The 23,875-nt window shown below is 38.7% G+C and overlaps 2 protein-coding genes across 4 annotated transcripts in view; one reads left to right on the top strand and one right to left on the bottom strand.

The window, feature by feature from the left end:
• Window positions 1–15,726, top strand: part of LOC126873154 (tumor necrosis factor receptor superfamily member 4-like) — a 23,179-nt gene extending 7,453 nt beyond the window's left edge. Inside the window, exon 2 of the mRNA XM_050633743.1 lies at window positions 8,350–15,726. Within this exon, the coding sequence (XP_050489700.1) occupies window positions 8,350–8,814 (465 nt within the window). The 3' untranslated portion in view covers window positions 8,815–15,726. The remainder of the gene's footprint in view (window positions 1–8,349) is intronic.
• Window positions 13,045–23,875, bottom strand: LOC126873004 (AP-2 complex subunit alpha). Of its 3 annotated transcripts, XR_007692276.1 has the most exons (15): window positions 23,709–23,875; window positions 22,681–22,769; window positions 21,756–21,967; window positions 21,469–21,662; window positions 21,149–21,380; window positions 20,970–21,078; window positions 20,245–20,888; window positions 20,027–20,158; window positions 19,733–19,930; window positions 18,945–19,273; window positions 18,589–18,857; window positions 18,338–18,482; window positions 17,906–18,113; window positions 17,377–17,827; window positions 13,045–17,251 (listed from the first exon to the last, which is right to left on the bottom strand). XR_007692276.1 is itself a non-coding variant. In XM_050633374.1 (14 exons), exons 2-14 carry the CDS (start codon window positions 22,742–22,744, stop codon window positions 17,750–17,752), a joined length of 2,814 nt encoding a protein of 937 aa, XP_050489331.1. In that variant the 5' UTR covers window positions 22,745–22,769; window positions 23,709–23,875; the 3' UTR covers window positions 13,045–17,749. The 3 variants fall into 3 exon arrangements, 2 of the variants coding, with proteins under 2 accessions (XP_050489331.1, XP_050489340.1); XM_050633374.1 differs by having other exon boundaries at window positions 13,045–17,827; XM_050633383.1 differs by lacking the exon at window positions 23,709–23,875 and adding an exon at window positions 23,458–23,691 and having other exon boundaries at window positions 13,045–17,827.

Here is a 23,875-nt window from a genome sequence, read left to right as displayed (position 1 = left end):
GTAGATACGCGAGTCGATCAAAGAGTCAGTCCTTCTTTTTTCTTCGCATGTTTTGCGTGTTTTTCGAGGAACTTATAATAATCGTTAACGTGACTTTTTTCCACGACGCTTGTTCTTCCGAAAAGATCGTGGGTTGGTTGAGCGAGTGCCATCGGAACAGAGCGACCACACTCATCACTGGCAGATTGTTTTCTTAGCCGTGACCGGTCGCTAAGCGTAAAGCTACGTCGGTGCTCGTTAACTTTGACCAGCTCGTTAGCACGAAGCAACTCTGAATTTTGGTCCGCGAATCAAGCGTCTTCTACAATTTCCACTCTAGCTTCCCTTATGTTTCCTTATGTTTCTTCGATATATAATCATCGCGCGGATTCTCGTTTTCTCTTTGACTTTGCTAGCCGCGCAGCTACACGATACACGATCGCAGAGCAGTACGCGATGTCACTTACAAGCGATCTCGACCGTTTCGTCCCTCGGATGTTTCGTCGGCTCGAATGAAATCGAGCGAGTTGAATCGAAAGCGATAGACGAAGCAAGCGAACGATACGCGTATACCTACGTGTTAAGAAATAGCATGACACGTATGTATGGGTTTCGAGGGTTGGAACGAAAGTAGAACGAAAGCTTCGGAAAGCAAATTGACAGGGAGAGATAAACTGCTTTCATCGAGCGGATCAAACGGAAGACTTGTAAAACGACGATATTATCTCGCTAAGTAGGTACTTACAAGTACAAGTACGTACAAGTGGAATAACGACCAGGCATTTTCGACTTGGTAGCTCTTGCCAATTTGTCAACTACGATAACCGAGATGTACCTGGCTCGCGTTGTTTATAGGACCGTATTTTATTCTATCCCGATGTTCGTCTTTCGCTTTTCCTTTTTTCTCCTTTCTTTCGGCAAGCGAGTGCAACGCGATTTTTTGAAAAATTTTCTCTAAAGAGGCGCTGCGCAGCAAACGGCCCTCTAAAGTCTAAAGAACCGCGTTCCCATTTCTTCCGTGGCGTTGTGAAAAGAGTCGCCGGAAACGTGGCTGATCTTTTTTTTCCGGGTCTGAAACGAACTGCGGACTCGCTCTCTAACCGAAGTCAGGCAAACTGGTGCAACAACTTATGCGACAAAACAATTGAATTTAACTCGTTCTTTTTTTTTTAACTTTTACTTCTTTGGTATACAATTTTACAAGTTCTCCGTTTCTAGCTTTTTAAATTATTTTACTCGACGACTACGTCCGTTAAAAAGCGGTTGACGCGTAGACGCTAGTCGCGGTTCCAATCGATTGGAACACGAAGTATACAAAAGGAAGAAAGAAAAAAAGAATATTACGGCTTTGACGGTTTACCTTGACGGTTGAAGAAATCGGCCGGCAGAAAAAAATTCGGGCCAGTATTTTCCTCCTATGTATACCTCGCGTTACCTAGGTATATTACGATATCATTCATTCATCATCGCGATCATTTGTTTCAACGAAACGAAAAGATCGTCTCTGGTCGACCAGCTTCGAGCAACGCTAAAATCGACTAGCAAAAATTGTGACTATTTGCAACGGTCTCCAAGTATGTCCACGCCCCTTCGTTCTCATACGTTGGATGAAAAGGCAACTGCGTAGGAGGCAGTTTGCGGGCCGCGGGGTCTGCAAAAGGAGGAATCCTATAACCAGACCGAACCCGAGTCAAGTTTTGGATATAGGAAGGCGGAGGATCGAGGAACAATAGGGTGGTAGCAGAGATAATTATCAGAGTCGACGGCGCAGCTGCGTCGTGTCGATTCGTTGCACCCTCGAGGCCGTACAATCGAGCTCGTGCAACAGTCAAAAGCCACGAGGAAGAGTTCAGCGTGCCGTGACACCGCACTTTGCCGCATTGGCCATCGTGTCCTGTTCGCTCGAACACGTGCGCAACCCTTTGACCAGCTCGTCGCCTTCAACGGGGCCTCTCCACGGGTCGTTGCATAAATGCAACAGGCTGCAACGGACTAGGAGGACCGTTCGAAAAGTTTACACCGGTGTGTAAGCGACGTTAAGGGACGCGCTGCTGTTGTTTTCGAGTTTCTGCAACTTTGGTCGAGGCACTCGGCTATCGGGCAAAAGCGGTGTGGTTAGCGGCGGAATTAGGTAAAGAGGAATTGGTGTACTCGCTGTTCGTAGCAGATACCCGATACTTTTTCACGTTTTCTCGTCGAATAAATTTTTTGTCTTTCGACAGCGGAGGTTAAACGAGGTCGTTCTGAAAAGCAAAAACCACGCAACTGCTAAAACGATATTATTCTTTGTATTTATCTTTGTCCATTATCGATTCGTGTAACGCAAATGCGTAAGTAAAAATTGCCAAGTTCAAAGCAGCGGCAATAACCGTCGATGAATAAAAAATAAGTGTCTTCGTTGCGGCCAGAAGCGTAACTCGAAAGAGAATTACGATTAGATTAATGGCTTTAAAGATACGCTTTTACGCGCAGGTACGCGCCTAGGAACAGAGAAATTATCGAGCAAAGCTTCGTTCGATATTTTAACTTTGCTCTTCTTTGCGCTTCTCGGAAAAATTCAGCTTGTGAAACGTAATACGCGCGTGAAAAGGTATTTTGCATTTGCACGCGTGCGTTTCGTTTTCGGTCGTCGCTAGGACAGGAAGGTGGAGAGAAAAGGTTGAAAGAAGGACGAGCGGTGCACGAACCGTTGCGTAAACACACAGTAGGATACAGCTAGTAATTTGCTTACTACCACCGAAATATCGAAGCGAATCGACGAACGTTCGCGTAACGAAATTCCATTTATCTCGTGTTTATTATTCGTATATCGAGATCGAACGTAACGGGCAAAAAAAATAAATGTTCGGACTTTGTTTCTTTCCAACTGAAAACCAACAAACTAAATATAAATTCTTCGATATTACTTCTCGGTTTCTGTTATTTCATCCGTTATTTCAATTTTATTCGATATCATCAGGGTAATAGGTTTGCGAAAATATAGCTGCTTCTTCTAATCTCATTCGACGTTGAATAAACAGAATATCGCCGAAAGAAATAATTTTACGAACCGAACGACATTACCGAGTAGCGATGATGTTACGAGTTACGATAAACTTTCTCGAGTTAAACCATAGATCGAAGGTTGACCGACCAGCTTTTCTCCATCCTTGCTTACGGTTACACCTAAATTACGAAAGATAAATAACGTACGTATAGGCGGAAAATATTCGAAAGCGAGCTGATCGCAACGGCACGGTGAAACGAAACGCCGTCGACGAACGTTGCTCTCTTAAATCGAGCGATGCTAGCGTTCCTGTGCATCCCTATTTCATAAATGCACCGGAGTGCGCCGATTAAAACGCTCGCTGTTTTCACTTTCCTCAGCGCGGATCACGACTCTCGACTAAATATCCTGACAGAGTAAAAGCATTACGAATTTATATTCCGTAATCGGTGCTCGATTATGAATTTCAATGGGAACTTTTTATTCGAAAAGACTAAGTATAGTAACGTTTCGATTTCGTTACAAACGCGGTCCGAGACGCTGGCCGAAAATTCGTAATATCTACTTTTTCGACGGGTTAAACGCGCGGTTGATGTCATTTTAGTTACCATTTGGACTGCTCGTAAATGCAAAAAACGTGTCTGCGCATAAAGAGAAAAGAAAAGCGTAGTATACGTTAATAATTTGTGGAAAGATGTAAGCCGTTTAATCGAATACGGCAGAGTAGCGTTCGTTGAGCGATACTCGAGCAACGTATTCGACAAAATTGCGAACGCGTTATATGCGTATGCGTGTATGCGGAAGAAAATCCGACGAAATTTGAAATTTACATGGAAATGAAAAGTGGCCGGTAGTTGGAACGATTCAAATATGTTCTTTATCTTTTGGCGTGACTCGAGAGCGGGCTTATCGATCGGGGCGTAAATCGAAAAAGAGTGAAACGATGTGGTTAAAAGGAAGGAAGGTTAGAATCGGCTAGAGAGGAAATTAAAAGAGAGAGAAATTTCTATGGCGCGCTACGACCAGGAAGGAGTAATTTTCAATCGGAATTTATCGGTGCGACGCGACGCTGGCATACCGGCGCGATGTGGCGCTGAAAAAAAAAAGGGGGGATACAAAAGCCACCGCAATTACTGCTTCCGCTTTGTCCGTCCTGCCGGAAGTCCTATTCATACTCGTCGCTATGAGCGCCGTTACTTCCGTCATTGTAGTTACGGACCTACGACCGATCGTAAATCATTCTCTTTCTGGTCTTTCCTCTTACGATTAGCCTTCCGTTGTAAAACAGTGGAAACGGAGTTTTACGCGACGCGTCATCCGACAATTAAGCGTCGATCGAAGCAACGATTAATATCGTAAAATCGTAGAGGGGCAAGAAATAACAAATCGATCGGCTTTCAGCAAGAGGAAAGCAACGTCGCGCAAAATGCGTTGTCGACAATGTTCCTCGATGTTCCCAATCTTACGATGGATACGACCGAGTCTCGTGATAGTCAGCCTCGACTTTCAACATCCAACTTGTGATGGATTGCGTTCGCAAAGACTTTGAAGTTGCGACGGCTGCCTCGAACGCGATAGATCTAGATCATAAGGTATCCCCTTATGGATGCAAGATGGTCTACCTGGACTGTAATCGAGTTTGAAGATGACGTAGTCCCGTGAAAGATCGCCTCCGAACATCTGTTTACGAAACAAAAGGTACGTCCTTTTGCCTCGTCTTCGGCTCGACAACTCGTATCGTACATGCGAGCCTCGCCAGCGTAAAATGATCGATTGCTTTCCATTCGTTCGAACTTAACGCCGAGGGAGCAAGAATTGCGTTTGCGAAAATCGCGTTTTGCAAACAGCTGCAAGATTTCAAACCGCGAAGAAAGCGGCGCAAGGAAAAGTTACGATAACGCGAGTAAAGAAGAATCGAACAACGACGATCGTTATTATTCTTGGAAAGGCGATTCGAGGCAGATTCGTTGGGTCGCGTCGCGTAGCGTCGCGTCGCGTCGGGAGGGGTGCGGTTACAAGCGCGGAGAAACGCTCGGAAATTGTTAAAGACCGTTTCGAACCGCGGCCACTCGGCCGTTTACGCCAGCTTCTTTCGACGATGCAATTTCCTGTTCGCTCGCCGTACCGCCAACCCTACTGTTATCGATTAAAGGCGAGGAGCCCTCCGGACACCACACCGTTCCGAGGCCATGCCTCACCGGTCGTCTAGAAAATGATGTTTTTCGCCTGCGTGAAGGCCCTTTAAGATCATCGTCGTTATTACGACTTGCGTAACTTATACGAAGAGAAAGAAGTGGTTTGCGGTTGATGTGCGCGTATCTGTCGCAGAGGGATGACATTTTCTGCAGGTATTCTCGAGTATTAGAAATCGCAGATATAAATGAAAGACTTTAGCGATCGCACGTACGAATGGCGCGTGTAGCATGGCTGAATAATCGTAATACGCGGAGTTTCGTCGTTGGTCTCGCGTTCACAAGCTGCGATAAAGAGAAAAAGGAAAAGAAGCAGAACCGCGCGAGCGGTAGCGACGCGTAGCCACCTGACTCGGGTCAACTCGATCTTTAAGTTGCTTTATTAATAAGGGGGTGACGTACCCGGCGTTGGGGCACCGCTGTTATTAACCCTTTTCACCGGACTTGTCTCGCCCGCAAATTGACAGGTTGCAACCTTACGCGAGGAGCCAGGATCGTGTTACGCCACCGATAAAACGACGCTCTAACTTACGAACGCGTACACGTTGCCTGTCTCGATGTATCATGCTCGTGCCGTTTGCCACGGCAATCTTCTTCCTTTCGGCGAAACACGCCTCCCACCTTTTTATCTGTTATCGATGAAAATCAGAAAAATCTTTGTCTTCGCTAACGTCTCGTCCGATTATATCGGATTCTTTGTCGTTTCTTCTTTTTCCAACGTAGTACGCGAGATGCTCTTTTACAGTATATTAACGCTATGACGTTCGATAGCCGGTATTTTCTTCTCGAAATAAATGGGTTTACGTTCGACACGCGACGAACCTTTGTAAGTAACGAAAGAATAAAATATCAGAGTTGTTCGAATCTTTTCTTGCTAAATTGAAAAGCTGGCATTCGTATTGATAGAATAAATCGATGTTGTAAAACCTGCATTCGCGTCCAACGCATACGTAACGTTTGCGCGAAAGAACAAAGCTCCGCAGGACGATGTTTCTAATTGACAAACTCCAACGACGGTTGTTCCTTGCGAAAGACGATATTGGCTGCAAACAGGATAACGTAACGAGAATGATAATTCCGTCGAGCAATATTTTATATTTTATAATTTATATTATTATATGTTATAACTTATAGAGCTGGGATCAGAAAGCGAGAAAATACGGAACGTAATTTGGGTGAATCATCGGTTTGGCTCTTTGATTAAGTCCATTCTTAAGTCTTTTCTAGGTTTCCGCGTTCAAGAAAATTCTTCCATACTCTCCCATGCTTATGGAATAGTTCGCGACATCGATCAAGTAATTTTTACCTTAAGCTTTTTAAACGGAGCAAAATTTAGACAAACGTGCGAACAAACGAAGAGTCGGTTAAAATTAATGATCGGAAACGACGCGGTACGCGGATTACACGACAACCAGTAGGGTATAGGCATATAGAGTGTATAGGTATGTTAAATTGGACGAAAGATCGTGACAGCGATTAACGTCTCTTCTCGAGCGAATGAATTCACGACCGCGCGCTATCAATAGAGAATCGAGCTGTGGTTGCTGAACGTAAGGAGAAAATAAAAGAGACGAACGAGGTTTTACGAACGGACGGTGGGCTGGCGCAACGACGCACCTGATGGCTCAGTGACCGTTGGCGCGTGCCAGCAACCGGCTGCTGCCAGCTGCGATCGAACTACCACTCGCTGCATTTCGTTCGTCGCTCTTTTCGTTATAAGCGACCATCTTCGCTCCTTCCGTCTCCATTGATTTCAAATGGCGCGGACGTGCCACGCGAACGCGCTGCTAGAAATCGATAGAAATCAATCGCTCGAAAAAGTTCTTCGAAAAGAATTCAACCACGATTTTATCCCAACGAGATTCTTTTCTCATTTTGGCGATCTATCTTATTAACTTAACGATATCAAAAGGGAACGTTAAATCGATTTGGAATAAACCGAATCAAGTATTTGGCTGAAATTATTATTATTATTACGTATTTGAATTTTATTTTTAAAAGGAATTTCACTTCACCACTGATGCTGGACCGTGCACCGCGTCGATCTATTTTCTATAAAGTGTTTCAGAAATTCAGATCGGGGATTATTTCTTAGATATCGTTAGCTTATTTCTAAGAGATAAATTTTAACGCAGTTTCCTTTCTTCGATTTATCGAAACGAAACACGCTTTCAGTTAGTACGAATATTTTATTTTTCATAGCTGACAGGCGTTTCGCCGAAATCTGTGTGTCCCCTTAAACGAAATATCCGCACACTTGGCGAATATCGATGCGGCTCGATTCGTCAACGACGTATTATGCTTTTATCTGAATTACCAGTTACGTTACGAAGGGAAAGTAAAAGCGTGATTCGTTGGTGAACAGATCTGCCATTCGCTTGGGCGGTCGAAAAACAGAGAACGTTCTTTAGGATTGTTATTCGCGTGTGAAAAGAAACGAAGCTCACGTCGGACAGTCGTCGAACGTGTCAGAAAAAGGGTTGCACGTAACAAGGGCGAAGCTAAAGCCACGAGAAACCCTAATTTGCGCGTTGACCGAACGAGTTTTCTGGTATATCTCGATAGCGGTTTCAGGCGCAACGAAAGAAAGGCGCAAGGTGTTGGCCCCGTCAGGTGGCTTTATCCTTTGGCACCTGTTCTCCCGAGCTATACGGTACATTTAGAACAAAGCGATTACCAAGCCTGAGGTCTACTCGCTCGAATATAAAAGTCTATACTACTACCGAATAACTTTGTTAATTCTAATCGACGTAATCACGAAATAGTGGTATGATAGTACGCAAGTATGGAAGAGCAGCAGTAGTAAAACTCGTATTTCAAGTTTCCTGATAGACGGATACGTCGAGCTGTAATAAATTACTTTTGCCCTTCTAGCTTTTTCCCTTTTTCCTTTTTTAATATGCTTCCTAAAGAATATCGATACGATTTAAGCACGAAATTTCCAAATAATTAGAAATTCCGCTACATCTGTCGTTCCGTTACAGATCTTTTCGAAACCGGTTTGCATAACGGTTTCTCGAGTGTCTCTCCCTTTTATATCCATTGGCCGCGTCTTCTAAAACGATCGCTGCTCGATCGATCGAAAATCTAGAAAATTACAAAAATGTGGCTATATCTCTTATGTAAAGTCGATACAAGCTTTCGATGTACATCGAATTGCCTCTGAGCGAAACGCATCTGCCCTTGTTCCAGGTGAGCGAAGCCAGGCCGCACATCAGGCATCAGAAAGACGGGAGCCATTGTAGCAGATGCGGTCCAGGCTGGGGCGCCGTGAACCATTGCGTCCGTGGCCATGACACCGAATGCGGCAAATGTGCACCAGGCACCTACAGCCCCCACCACAGCACCCAGCCCTGCTGGATCTGTTCTAGGTGCGGTCCAGGCCTGTACGAGGCGCATCCTTGCACTTCCAAAACGGATACCGTCTGCGATTCCTGTCACAGGCCTGCCCCGGATAATCTCGACTATCGAAACAAGTGTAAAGGTCGAACGAATTTGTTTCTCGCACCGGAGGACGCATTCGACACTGCAGAGCAGAGTATCTTGGTGAACGAACCCGATGGACAGGATCTGTTGGCTGACGGAGACAAAGTGTTGGAGAAAGACGCCGAGGCGGCCATTATCAATGGAGAATTTAATTCTTTGGAAAGGTTCTAGGACTGGAATCGTTTAGTACAGTTGCCGCTACTTTGTTTCCATTTTTAAGGAAACGCTTTCTAAAGATATTACCGCGTTCCGGTTAATCCGAACGAAAGAATCGCCTATTACCGTTAAATTTTAGTCATCGATGATCCGCCATTCTCTTCTTCTAAAAGTAGTAGACAAAAATTCTACTTTCTAAGACTCGGCGATCTTCTAACATTCCGCGACAACTATATCTTGACGAACCGTGAAGGAGACGCTTTCATTTCCTGATATCCTTTGAAACGTTCCTACGGTTCTACAAGATCCTGTTCGGACGAGTAGATCGGGATTGGAGATCGAGAGGAAGCTTTCTCCTGGGATATCGGGTTTCCTTGAATCGTCCGGGGAAAATTGCAAGATCCAGCTGTGTGGAATACCGAATACTCTTTAGAAATTCATAAGACGAGGAGAGGACGATTAAGAAAGTTTTCGGCTTCGAATAGAAGCGGAAGATCGTGGATTAAGACTCGTTAGCCCCGTCGAGTTCGTTTGCAAGCTTTAAGACTGTGGATCAGATTGAAGGATTTTAAAATCGCTGATCGAATTTAAAATGTTCATCGAGAGAAAGATTGAATTATTAGAACACGTTATTATTCAAATGATCGATATCTGCGCTTTAAGTTGAGGCTCGACTGGTTAACGTCTACTACTTGTCAACGCTGGTGCTCGTTTTTTTTTTTTTTTTTCTTTTCAATTTTCCTATTACGTACCTTTTTCTTGTATATTTTAATAGTATGTATAAATATTCGAGAAGGAATTGGTCGGCTTAGATCGATCCCTCGTTGCTAGTCAGTTAACCACTAAGTAGTCCGATAAGAGGTATCATATGGAATCGACACGAGGTAATATTTAAACAGCAGTGTATACCGTACGCGTATGCCGTCATAGTTCGACTCTAAACGTAATATATAACGGCACGTCATCTTCCACCGAGCGATATATTGCACCTTTGATGTCGATAGCTCGTTAATCATGGTACTCGGAAAGTCCAGTTCGTCATGGCGTTCGATCTCTTTCGACAAAATATTTCCGATTGTCTCGTATGGGATACACTATGAGAATTTCGAACGGTAAGACTAGGAAGCTTGCGTTAGTTTTGAAACGACGTCCAATCGGTTACGTTAGTTTGCCAATTAATGTTGATAAATACGAGATACTTAGATGGTACTTAGCTGTGATTCTCTAGAGTACCTTTGATGAATATTCGGCATTTGCTTGAACCTAACGAGACAATCGTTTTAGCACGTTCTAAGTGTAGATTCCTGTATGATATAATATATTATAAGCATATTTATATGTATATACCCAAAGATCTCCTTCATATTGTCTGCATATACGCAAATTCTCTCTGCAGAATTCTTTCATTCGAAGAAGCTAAACATTCTTTCTCTTTCTTCTTTCGTGATTATTTAGAAAGCTGCCACCGTTTTGGATTTCGTCGATATTTTTAATATGTTGCCTATAACGTTAATACGTCGAGAACGACTTTTTCCTTTACGTGTAACCGACGCTCGGTCTTGGTTTCCATGATATTCGCAAAAAGAACCGTCGGTACTACTACGGTGAATTCTACCTGTAATCGCGCATCCGTGACAGCGTACGCGTTAGTATTGGTTATCGTATAAACCTAATCCAAACCTAATTCTTATCTTCTGTTTACAGCTTATATAGCTGTTTGCTGGGTCGTTCTATCCGGCAACCAATATCAACGTGTGTATGCTGTTAGTTACTGCGAATATCGGTACCGACAGTTTCTTACGAATTTCTCAAATACTAAAAGATACGCGCCAGTAAACGCGTAAAGGAAAAAGTTGTTCGAAATGTTGACTTCTACGATATATTGAGAAAATCATCGAAATCCAACGTGCCGGCAGCTTTCTAAATAATTGCCGAAAATTTGTATATCCGCATATCTCTAAATTTTCGAACGACACTATGTGTCGAGAATTAGTATTCGAGAAATTGCAAAGATCTCTTTAGAAAAATACGTTGTTATAGGACGAGCGTATTTCGATGTTACTCGATATGTATACACGCCATTAGATATGGTCCGTGTACGCAAAGCGTGTAAATACATTTCTGTAAATATAGAAACGATGACGGTACGATTCAGTTGCTGTGTTAAAATCTGTTACAACAATGGAAATGGGTATTTCCGTTATTCGCCCAATATTTTGTTTATCGGACTTTTGCGAATGTTACAATTATATTTTTTTCTCCTACGTTGAAACAATTAACGAAACAAAAAAATACTGCAAAAGGTTGCAATGTTCGAATATCGTGCGTGATGCTAATCAATTGTTTTTAGTTTCAACGAGGTGAATGATCGAAAACTCAACTCTTTTAGTGAAATGTTCGCCGCTCGAAATATTTAATATTTATTTATCAGTTATTCGTTTTATCTTGACTATTTTGAAAACTGCATCTACGTGTAGTAGTATCCATATAAAACCGAGATGTTGTGGCAGATTAACATTTTCCTGTGCTGTATAATTCAAAGTCGATTATTCGCGTATATTTCGTTGCCGGGCGATTACAGCAGGCCGAGACGCATGGATTTTCGCACAGACACTGTCGAATCTCGGTCGCGGATGGAAATTCACGAAAGCACCATTATACTTTTTATCTGTTTTATTTATTTACGCCAATGTTCATTCCTTCGATGGACGTAGCCGCAAGAGACACGTCTACTATATGGACACAATAAAGTACAGACATAATACTCTACGTAAGATCTTTTTTGTTTTCATACAACCTTCTGCTCTATCATGTTCACGCTCGAAAAACCATATAAAGAGCCTATATAGTGTATACACGTTTCTTCGATGCTCAAATATACGATTATATAGATATAACCTCGAAGTGAAACTATTGTCGCGTCTTGACGAAGTACATAACATTTCGTATCAGGTATTATACGATTCGTCAAATATTAATCGTTATCATTTGAATTATTTATGCACGATGCGCTACGATGTATATATACACGATAATCATATGATCGGAGAAAAATGAAAATAATTACTCGCGAAATGCTACAATATATGGGTCATATACATATGTGCTGTTCGACGATAGCTTTATTCTCTGTTCGCTTTTATCCGTAAAGGTGATAATTTCGATTTGCATTGAAAACGATACGTCGTTACTTGGTATTAGCAATTACAAATACTCGAGAATCTCGAACGATAACAGTAGTTTCACCGTAAAGCCGAAATTCGAATATTCAACATTTCAGGTTAGATACTAACTTCGCTCGATGTTGTGTTATTTCACTGCTACCGTGTTATATTAACATGATTCTAAGTCTTACATCATACATCTACGGATCTTAAAAAAATGTTATTCGTTTTATTTACTTTCTCCTGTAAAGATGATTTCAGTCAATCGGTAGCAATGGGGAACGTTTGCATTGTGGATCGTATCGTAGTTTACAGTTTACGCGAAGGAAATCTAGACAAGTTTGGTTACCTTGCAACAAGTTTGTTCGTGTGATCAAGAATCATTACATCGATGACGATGTCGGTAATATAATGCTCTATAAATGAAATGTGAAACAACGTCGTTATATTCTCGTGCGGTAAAATCTACCTATAAAAATAACTTACTGTAAAATATGCTGCAATGGGATCAATACGAGTACAAATAAAACATTCCTCGCATCGATTCAACTATGTTAATTATTTGTAATAATCAAGATAATCTCAACTATATGTCCTCTAGCCTTCTAAGGAACTTTGAAAATACATAGAAAATGTTCACTGTTCAGCCACTCGTTGTCCTGTCAGATCTGTTGTGTCCTTTGATCATGACAATTCTCAACGCTATGCTGAACGGTATATACAACGAAATTTTTGTAAGTTATATCAACGTAACATACACACTTTCTTGCGGCAAACGAGTGATTTGTCTTTTATTTTTCGCAATCCATACTTGACATATCACCGAACAATTCTTACGTAAAAAATGTGAAAAACGAGAAACGAATCGGTTTTATCGCTAAAAACACACTGTAACGCGGAACCACGTGTTCCAGGACGTTCTTCAAGTTAGGCATAAAGATAAATCGCGAACGCAACAATTCACGGAACATCGTCGAGTAAGTTTATAACGCTCTCTAAATAGTCGTATGATTTGTTCATTGACATAATTGTGGACCCCGTAGAAATTTTCATACTTTCAAATCGAAGAATAAAGCGTTACTTTTCTTTTATTTTTTATTTTTTTTTGGCACGATGCTTGAAAGCTTCGAACGCTAAGCTAAGCCTGCGAGATATCTCGATTTCTACGCTGCGAAGACTACGAACGAAAATATTCAAATGCAATTTAGTAAACGTTGAAAGGATATTCGAATTGTCGCGCACTCCAGGACAGACAACGTACGCAAGTACGTTCACACGATTCAATTTGAACAATTTTTTAGTATAATCCTGTTTGCCACGTTCGTTGTACTCTTCAAACGAGTTATTCTTCGTCCTTTTTCTTTTCCAAATGGACGAAGTAAATGATCGAAGAAATTTTTATTTATAATCCACAGATAAATCTAAAATATAATTTTTTTTAGCTTTTCATTATTCAAAAATTCCACAAATCGTAATTCAAGCTAAGCTTATACCATCGATATAATTGTATTTCCCGAAAGATCGAATTGAAATTTTCTCATTGACATTTTATCGATTCCTCGATCATTTCCTACCATAATTTGAATAATAAAACGAAGCTACGTTCGAGTTAAACGCGAGCGACATTACTACCAAAGCCAATCAAATAATCGAGAGAGCACACTTATACGTGATTACGTATATATGTATGTATAGTTTAATAGCATAAATCAATAGCATTTTACAAACGTACATGTAAGTAGAGCTAAACAATACAAAACGATGTTGGCAAAAAGATCACAAAAGGCTCGTCTCATAAGGTGTACCTTACTGTCGTCGACGGAAAATTAAATAAACGCAATTGTTAAATAACTTGAGAATTTTACAGTTTTCCTCGTGTAAAGATCAAATGTAGAAATCTCATTTTATCAACAAAATATCATATCGGTTGAGATTGATCGGTGATCGAACATTCGTAATCGTGTGAACAATTCCTGTATTCATACTTTGTGCCGTGCGCGTCGATCTATGCTTATCCTAAAGTAAACAACGACAAACGAAGGACCAACATTTTCGATGGCTTAACGAATTATGATTTATAAATGCGATTATTATATCTTTTTCTTTTATACACGCATCAAATACTAATAAATAATTTCTATCAAAATTTTCAACGAACAAGATTATGTACCTTCACAACCATATGCAGTGCACATACTCGCGTACAAAATTTCTGATACAGGTTCGAAAATCGATAGTTATAGTTCAACAAGATATTGTCGGTAGATTGTTAGTTAATTTCTTCTAATTATATTTGACTTTATGTAGAAAATTCATTCGCATATTAAAAGCCTTTCGTTAGGCCATCGATGTCTACTTAGTCTACACTTTTTGCATACCACGGCCATAAATAAATAAAAGGAGCACGGATTATACAACAGAAGGGAGACGGATCTACAAATACGGAAAGACACACTATACATTTATGCTAGTTCCGGTATGTACTGAACGAAGCAGTTTTCCGAAGCTCATGAGCAACGGTAACATCGATCAACTTCATAGTGTACACACGTTGCATCTGTGCTGAATGGTTTTGGTTCGATTCGAGCGGTCGATTGCAAACCCGCTAGTAACTTGTGACTGCGTTTTCTTCTACAATCGAACTCCTACATTAAATCTATACACGGGAAGCAAAAAGTAACGAGACAGATGTTCGATTTATCGGAATAAATCTCTGCAGCGTTGTAACAAACGCGTTCCATTAATACGTATGTCACGATCGCCATTCGATCAGGACACCGCAACGTAATAATACAACAATCGTGTGTCACCGCACACATCTCAATATAATTCGTAATATATATATATATATATACATACTTATAAGTATATAAATATATATAAATATAGATATATGTATATATATATAAGTATATATATATATATATATGATTATGTGTATTTTATTTATATGATATATGCATCCACGCGTGTGTATATATATAATATATATACGAATCATTTGTATTTCATTTTAATCGGATGAACATGATTCACACTTCTGCGAAGATAAACACTCTGACACGTGTAAAATGGTGGTGTTGTCATATGAACCTCGTTTAAATCGTTTTTAAATATGAATCATCTCTCAACAAATCCATGACTGGGCGATTATTCTATTATCAATCGATTAATAATTATATGCACGTCATTTATTCGTTCGTAAGATTGTTTCGTATTTAAAGATCGAAAATATCTAAGATGTATTTTGTGTCACAGATTTATATGTACAAAACCGAATAAAACCGATGCAAGAATGTCAGGAACTATGAAACGAAGGACTTGATTTGAACTTATGCAACTTATAAAGAAACTCGATCCTGCCCTTTTCTTCTGCGACTTTCTCTCTTCCATATTTGAGAAGCGACGCACAATTTAAAAAATAGGTTTTCGAAATTTAAATATAAAGTATTTCTACATACGTACTATATGTACGAATTTTCCTTTATATTATCTTATGTAAGGAATGTGTTCGTTTCTTATAATTCTTATATAATATATGTATTATGTTATCGTGTTATCCTAAATAAAAACAAAATGCAAATTTCGCTACTTGCTCGTAAAATTCTCTTAGGTACATATATATGTGTTTTCTATGCAATTATTTTATTGCTGGACACGGTATATATATTTTCAATGTACCGCGTTTTTAAATTAAACACTATAGAACAGTAAAACAATAATTCGTAGTAAGGTTACGACAAAAAAGAGTTTGAATTAAAAATATACAAGCATTTTTTGCGCGAAGTGTTGAATTAAGTGAAAAAAAATTGGGCGTTAAATAAAAAAATTTATTTTTTCTATCTAACGTTTCCCGTTTCATTTGATTCATAAATATTCATCAAACGCTTGTGTAACTTCGACGTGAAACGTATGCATATATTAGGAACACGTTCTTGAGGATGCAAGCGTTCTTTGAACTTACATTTTTACGGCTAACTAGATCTATGATACATTGTTATCCGACTTCCATAAATTTTTAGGATATACTCTTTCTCGTGCTTAACAGCGATTAAAGTTGAGATGAAACATTGATAGCACTGCATCCTTAGAAACGCGTTCTATATACAGATCTTTTGATAGGTCATGCTAGAGTTTTCGATTCATGCTAGTACGTACGTAACACACAGTCAGAAACGATAAAGGGGAATCACAGGTGGAGCAAGGAGAAAGCTTTCGAATATAAATTTATGCTATATACGAACATAAAAAAAAATATACATCTCGTGTTCGCATGATAAAGAAATATGTATATATATATATATAAATGAGATAGCAGGAAGGAACGATATTACAAGATCGTTATGCCTGCAACTACAGATTCTGTGTGTCTCGTGCAATGACTCCCTGTCATTGGCACATTTAATTAATGAATTTTTTTATATACAATTTAATTAGAGCTTTACAATTTCCATAACAGACAGAGTAATCGTGAAGCATGTGATGCCAATGCTAACACGGTTTAAACGTCACAGCTGCTCTATTTTCATATTTATTTATTTGTTTGTTTTTTCTCCATTATCACTCGCAAAACATAATAATCTCCAACGTATTCGTAAATATCATCTGTACAAGATATACTACTGAAATATACATCTCACACAAGATTCGTTAAAAATGATTAGAAAAGTTCTTCTAGTGATTATTGTTTCACTTCTTCTTTTTCTTGTTCGTTTACTTCTCAATGAATTTAATTGCTCTTCTCTGTCAGCCGAAAAATAAAACCAGCCATGGATTTTATACGTCAACGTATGAGGTACAGAAAACCAAGGAAGGACCAGAGAACAAGCGGAGCAGAGGTAAGGGAATCGGGATGGGATCGATCATCTCGAATCTACTAATTACAAAAGAAATTTTGAGCTCCGTAAAATACAAGGAAAAGTCTACGATAGAGAACTAATATCATACAACTACTGTCATCGTGTCCAAATCTACTCTCGCTCGCGCAACAATAATAATCTCAAAAAAAGAAACGAAAATCGGCACGAAAAAGATCGTACATACAAAAAGGGAAGCTAAAGGTATAGATGAGAATGCGCCACGAGCATACAAATTCAATAGTACGGGCTAATAAATATAGAATCGCTGTAGCCGACACATTTGCGTGATACAGTAAACTCATTAAAAATACTCATCATCGAAAGGGATAACTATAAACATCATTTATAAAAAATATATGCTAGTAACCTGAACGCTTTGCAGTGTGATTCTTGGCCGTTTCTTTTTTTGCGGATACCCGTGGCATGCATCTACACATTATTGGATAAGTTACAAATTATAACTTCTTATTAAAGCCACATATTAAATTGAAAAAAAAAAAAAAAAGAAAAAGAAGAAAGAAAAAAGAAATAAAGGTAATATCTGTACTTGTTACCTTCATTCATGGACCAATATTGTCCATTATAGTCATCGTATGTCGCATAGCTTTTTTGCTTTCTTTTTTTCTTTTTTTCTTTTTTTTTTTTTTTTTTTTGTTTCTTTTTCATGTACACAATTCGCCTTTATCGTATTTTTAGCAATCCTATGCTTTGTTCGTAGGATTATACGTGGTAACAATGTTTCGCCTACACAAGAGTTCAGTTCTCGTGACCGCGTTGCGAGTGTAAGCTTGCGTACAACAAATATGTCTTAACAAATAATCATCAATATCTTTTGAACGTCGAGAGACGACATCCTTCGGTGATCACGATATGTCTTCCCACGGCGTTTTAACATATCTTAAATTAGCTTCACGCCTGCTAGGCCATCTAAAATTGGTCCACCAGCAGGTCACAGATCTCTACCGACATCGATTCCTTACTCGAACGTACTGTCAAACGGAACATCTACAAGATGACATTAACAACTGGCTCACCGAATTCCTGGTTTAAGAGATCCAATATTTAAGGAGCTTTGAAAGTTACCTGCGCTTGTTTATTAGGTTCTAAACGTAAGAGACATCCTACTTGTTGTGCCCTCATATGTACTATTCCTGCACAGACAAAATTATCAGGATTCGGATCGATACCATCGAGTAATTGCATTCCAAATCCTTGCAGTTTCGTGCGCACTTGCGCAAGATCCATCGGCTGTTGTGCTTTAAAAATTTTCTGTGAACGTTGTTGATTGGCTCTAAAAGTGTAAGTTGATTATAGAATATTATTTCAACGTATTGCTGAACGAAATAACTTTTATTTGAATAGTAAAAATATGTCAAACAGTTTCTAAAATTATTTGATTACGTACTTTGATGACTTTTGTCATATTTAATAAATTAATAAATTTTAATGTAATAGTTAAAAGAAATAACAACCAAAATGACGATAGTAAAGTATTTATTACGATGAGTTACATACCCTCCAAGATTTTTCCACCGTGCAAAGAATGATTCTCCATTCATTTCTGTAGGCTCGAAGAATTTGTTGATCGTTAATGGTAACTTCATTGTTATCTTTTGTGGCACATTATTATAAATAAAGGAAATGATCATGCTTGGTGCATCTATAATATAGGAAAGAGAAAATTTAAGACCGTTTTCAAACAATATAAAAGTGAATAACATCAGTTTGATGGCATCTGTTTTAGAATGTTATGTAGCTTAACGTACCACTGTAGTCGTCGATACACTCTGCATTAATCATTTGTTGTATTTGAGCACCAGCTTCTAGCACGGGATCGACGGGCTTTACTTGTACAGCTAATTTTTGTTGATTTTCCTCGGGCCAAGATAGTTGAGGTTGAAAGCTGTGAAGAGCGTACTGAGTTTTGTTTCCGTAAAAAAGACCGACGCGTCCCAAGTTTTGTCTGAATTCTGACTTTACTCCGATTTGAATTAAGTCATTTTCAAACAATACGCCGTTATTCTTACACACGAATCTGTAAGGCATAGCATCATAAGGCACTTTAAAGTCTAGTACCTTCTCGAAAATTTCTCTTGATTAAATATTTTCTACATCGACATACTTTTTGGGATTATACGTGTTTTGGGCACCATTAGTAGCAACTTTGTTTGGCATATTATAAATATCACCTAGTACATCAAGTAAAACTCCTGTATTGCTAGTTGGTTGAGAAGACGGCGGTGTAGAAAGACTTAATAAATCTGCCGATGTATTATTAACAGTTCCTGTGGCATTGGCGGGCGCTTCCGCGTGATGATTAGCATTTGGTGCAGGACTTTTACTTTCTCTAATCTCATTCTCGGGAACTCGTCCTGGCTTTTTCCTTTTCAAAACGGCGAGAATAGAAGATTCTCTTTCTGGGAATGCTGGCATTTCTTCTAATACTGTAGCCTATAAGGAGAATTATAAATATTCATCAACATTTGCTGGAATCACATATACTTTCATATCGTATACAATCATAAATATCGCCGTTCCAGTGTAATAAAAATCTACTATTAAACATATCTAATCTCTCCATTATAAAAGTTTCGTAATTTTCCAAACATTCTTAGCCAATGGATGGCAGTAACGTAGTTATTGAAATATTTGTTTTTGTCTATCGCACTTCGTAGCAGTAATGATGTATTAGTTGCGTCGCAGACATACTTAAAAGTAACTAGAGAATGCAAACAATATTGTTTATCGCAACATTATGAAACATTCGCTTCGTTATTTAATTACAAATTTTATTATATGAAATCGATTTTCTTCATTAACTGAAAAATAATCTTTTTACAGTTGCGTCAATGTTGTACTGGAACAGCGATACGCTAATTAAAATTAATTTGAATTGGACTTGTTATTTACCAAAACATCGCTAGAGGCGATAATGCTTAGCTGAAGATACTCTGAAGCTCTTTGTTGTAATTCTGCATCGGCGCTGCGTAAGTTACTGTGTTGTCTAAAAACATCTTGAATTTGACTTCTCATTTCAGGAAACAGATTAACAAATTTGATATAGGTTGAAAGTAGCAACGCTCGGGTCATTGGAGAACACAAGTGATACTGAAAAATTAAGCAGAGAAAAGAGAAGAGGAAAAGAAACGGCATTAATATATTAAACATGGAATGTTTAAATATGCAAGAGTTTATAGAACTTACTTTGGAATGTAATAATTGAAATTGAACAGCTGGAGAAGAGCGCTGATCACCAGCAATGAGATTTCCAAACTCCCCAAGTATGTAACCACCAACTTTAACCATATTTTCGTGGCAAGCTGGTGCTTGTAAGGCCTAACAAATATCACATATATTTAATATCTTATTTATAACAAAATATTCAAATGAAAAAGATATATATACAATTGTGCGTTATCTACCTCGAAAACAGTCTTTGCTGCGTATCCTTGCACGTCATCTCTATTGATAACAATCTGGATAACTCTGTACCATACTTCTTCCGAAACATAATCACCAGCTATCCTAATGAGATTTAGAATAACGTCAACGTACCAAGTATAATCGGTAGCATATTTTTCGGCTAGAATCGCGACTTTAAGAACCATTTCTTCTCTAATAGAATAGTCAGCAGTTTCGAGGTAGTTTAACATTTCTTGTACTATTTCTTCCGCATTGCTTTTATCACACATAGCATACAGAAGATCAACAGCCTGTTGTCTAACAGATACGTCCTTTTCCATTTTCATAGAAAGAATGACGACTTCTTGATGTTTCTTCACGGCTTCGTGTGAAAGCTCTGATGTAGCCAAATGGCACATGGATTCCAGTGCTAAGTAACGAAGATTAGTTTCACGATTGGATAGAAACTGACCGAGTTGATTGCACGCTCGAACCGATAAAGGCAGTTCACTGTCGTTATGAATAATTAAACTAATGGCCTCGAATAACACAGCGTTCTTAGCATTCGAGTGCTGCACCTTCTTTGATTTTGGCGGTTCTTGAGCTTTGTTTAATATAGTTTCTAAACATTCATTTAATCTACCCCTTACACCTGGATCTTCAGCTATTAGAAAGTAACAAATACAATAAAATTATTGCTGTGGCTACATTAATATATTATACAATTTGAACAAAAATGATTTACCAGGTGGGGTGTAATTCTGTAGTAATCGTAAAAGTTTAACAGAGAGCCATGGCGCTGGCACAAAGTAATACGTATAATCCTGTAGGTCTGTGTAGCTCGATGTCACGATCTATTGAGGTAGAGTAAAAATAAACAAACTAACATCTAACCATTGACTGGATTAACAAGCTGTGCCATACCCTGCTCAATCTTGAAACTGCTAAACTAACGCATCCTTTGTATTCGTCCGGATTTCTTTTTACAAGAGCATCTATTAAAGATGCAGCTGCGGTAACAACACCGAGATGTTGGTCATTTAAAAGGTGAACTATGCGCGAGGTCCATTCTCCACCAGGAACAACATCCGGTGCAGTACGCAATAACCGTAATAAACACAGTGCCGCACTTTGTTTCACAACATCCATAGTATCTCTAAAATAAAAAATTATTTATAATTATTTTTCCTTTCTTTGAATAAATTGTAAAGGAGCATGAAATATTAATTACTTTAGCTACATACCCGGAAACGAGTAGTTTTGGTATTTCATTGCCAAATGCCTCTGCCATTTCTTTACTACCAATATTAGCAATACATTGCAATGCAAGGTTTACATGAATGGGATTTCGTGATGCAAGATCATTCTTTATACTTTGAATTATTAATTTAATGAGATCACTGTTTGTATTTACTAAAACTGATATGAAAAGGTAGCCCTAAAATTGGTAGTAATAGTTGCATAAAATTAAACTACAGCATCAACATAATTTATGTGTGCATTATCTGTTTCAATAGATCTTAACGCTTACAATTTGTTTTTCTGAATATTTGTTAGACGAAAGTAGATTAACAGCCTCCATATGTCCAAAGTCAATGTCATGACCAAGCAAGAAAATAAAAAGGAGCTTGCAAACATATTTCTTTTTTTGATAACCGTCAAGTGTCTTATCTCCTTTAAATTTACTACGAATATTTGCCAATTCTTTGTTTATTCTTTTTATTTCCGCCTCTTTGCTTTTACCTAATAGAATAAGCAAAACAGAACAAAGTGATTAATAATTTTTTAAGCCTTTTGCAGATTATTTCTGTGAATATGGAATTATTGATGACATGCATTTACACACACACGCGCGCGCGCGCGCGCGCGCACACGTATATAACTATACATTTGTCATTATTTTTATAGAAAACTATAATGGCTGCATGCCACTTGGACTGGCATCAAAGTACAGATGTATTGATTTGTCCTATAAGAGTCAATTTTGTGTCCCTCTTGTTATATAATTATTTATTGCATTATATATAATATAAAGATTATATAGTTAACCCATACGTTAATTTACATTCTATCCATATCTATAAAGATTTCTCAAGGTAGCTGGAAGTGTTAGTTTTAATATTCATTTACTCTATTATGCCAAGTATTACATATGAGTGTCTGGAGCGCAAGCTATATCAGAAAGATACGGCTATATCAGAACTCCGCCCCCTGTCTCCTACTCTTCACTGCCTTAAATACTCTATGTGTCATGTTTGTTTCAATGGCATCATATCTCTTAGTGAAACACGGGTCAAAATTTCAATGATCCAAAAGTTAACGAGTTTTCTTTTTTATCTGATAGCATATAATATACACGAGTGTCTAGTTAGGACTAATGTAAGATGCAAGTTAATACATTTTTTAGAAGTATCATTTAAAGACATATAAGTAACAAGAAAAGTGTTTTAGCTCACAATTTCTAATATCAGAAATGAATACAGCCAGCCCACGCATGCCATCTCCTCTCACAGCCGGCATCTTGTCTTCTTCTATTTAAAACCACCTGTGAAATAAAATACAATGAAAGAAATTTGTACTCATATCCCTGAGAAACATAATTTTAATTTACAAAATGATGTTAACACGAAAACACATGTTAACATCTATCTACAAGCTATTTTTTATAACAATTAAACATTTCAATTATATAAATGTTTATAAGAAAATATATGCCAGGATATTTTTTGGATTACAGAGGAATATATGTAGTTATAAAATGGTGTTTAATAAACATAGACAGAGATATGTGATATTAAAATAAATATACAAAAAGATGAATGGAATTCTTCATATCGCTGCTTATGGGATAATTTATGGAAAGTTAATTGTAAACTCGCAAATATGTGTTTTTATTTGACGACATGCAATAGACGCATAGGGGAAGGCCGAAGAAAGTGATTTAAACGATGTTCGTTGATTAAGTGTACTCGAACCAACGAGCCCCTTGGTCTCTTCAAATAACTTTAAAGAAGAATTCCCCATGTTAGATATACGTTCGATATTAGCGAATGAAACTAGCATATTACATGAACATTGGGAATTGAAAGGGCAAGTTGTGCGAAATAATGCAGCGTCTACTCTAATGCTCGAGAGAAAAATCGAGTGATTAAGCCGGTAACGCGTCCTAGATTCCGACGGCAAACGCTCTTTGACAGCGGTGTGATGGAAACGTTGATAGTGGTTCGCATTACGTGAAAACTTCCGACATTATGTTGAAAGATTGTAGTAACATTCACGAAGGAATCATCGAATAATTCAACGTATACGGATCGAGCAGGCAAAAAGAATATTTGGAAACGGATAAATAGATCGAACGATGGCTTTCTGTCTCCGATGACCTGTCGTACTGATGGCAAATGCAACCAGTGCGACCTATGTTTTCTGAGGAAAAGGTTATCTGCTACGCATCTTCTTGGTTATTGGATCAGTTTTAAGTACATACCAATCTGGGTTAGGGTAACGTTCACGCACAGCTCTGTCACGTAGTACTCGGTAGGCGTGAAACTATTCGCGAGTCGGTGCCAGAGATTTCGTGGCTGTCGCCATTTGCAACCGCTGACTAGCTGACGGCTACCCGTCAAATGCCACTAGGCCTGCGCTTTCGACATT

The sequence above is a fragment of the Bombus huntii genome, chromosome 2, assembly GCF_024542735.1.
Source record: "Bombus huntii isolate Logan2020A chromosome 2, iyBomHunt1.1, whole genome shotgun sequence".
Lineage (NCBI taxonomy): Eukaryota > Metazoa > Arthropoda > Insecta > Hymenoptera > Apidae > Bombus > Bombus huntii.
The sequence above is the reverse complement of the archived record's forward strand: the minus strand, read 5'-3'. Positions and strand labels throughout refer to the sequence as shown.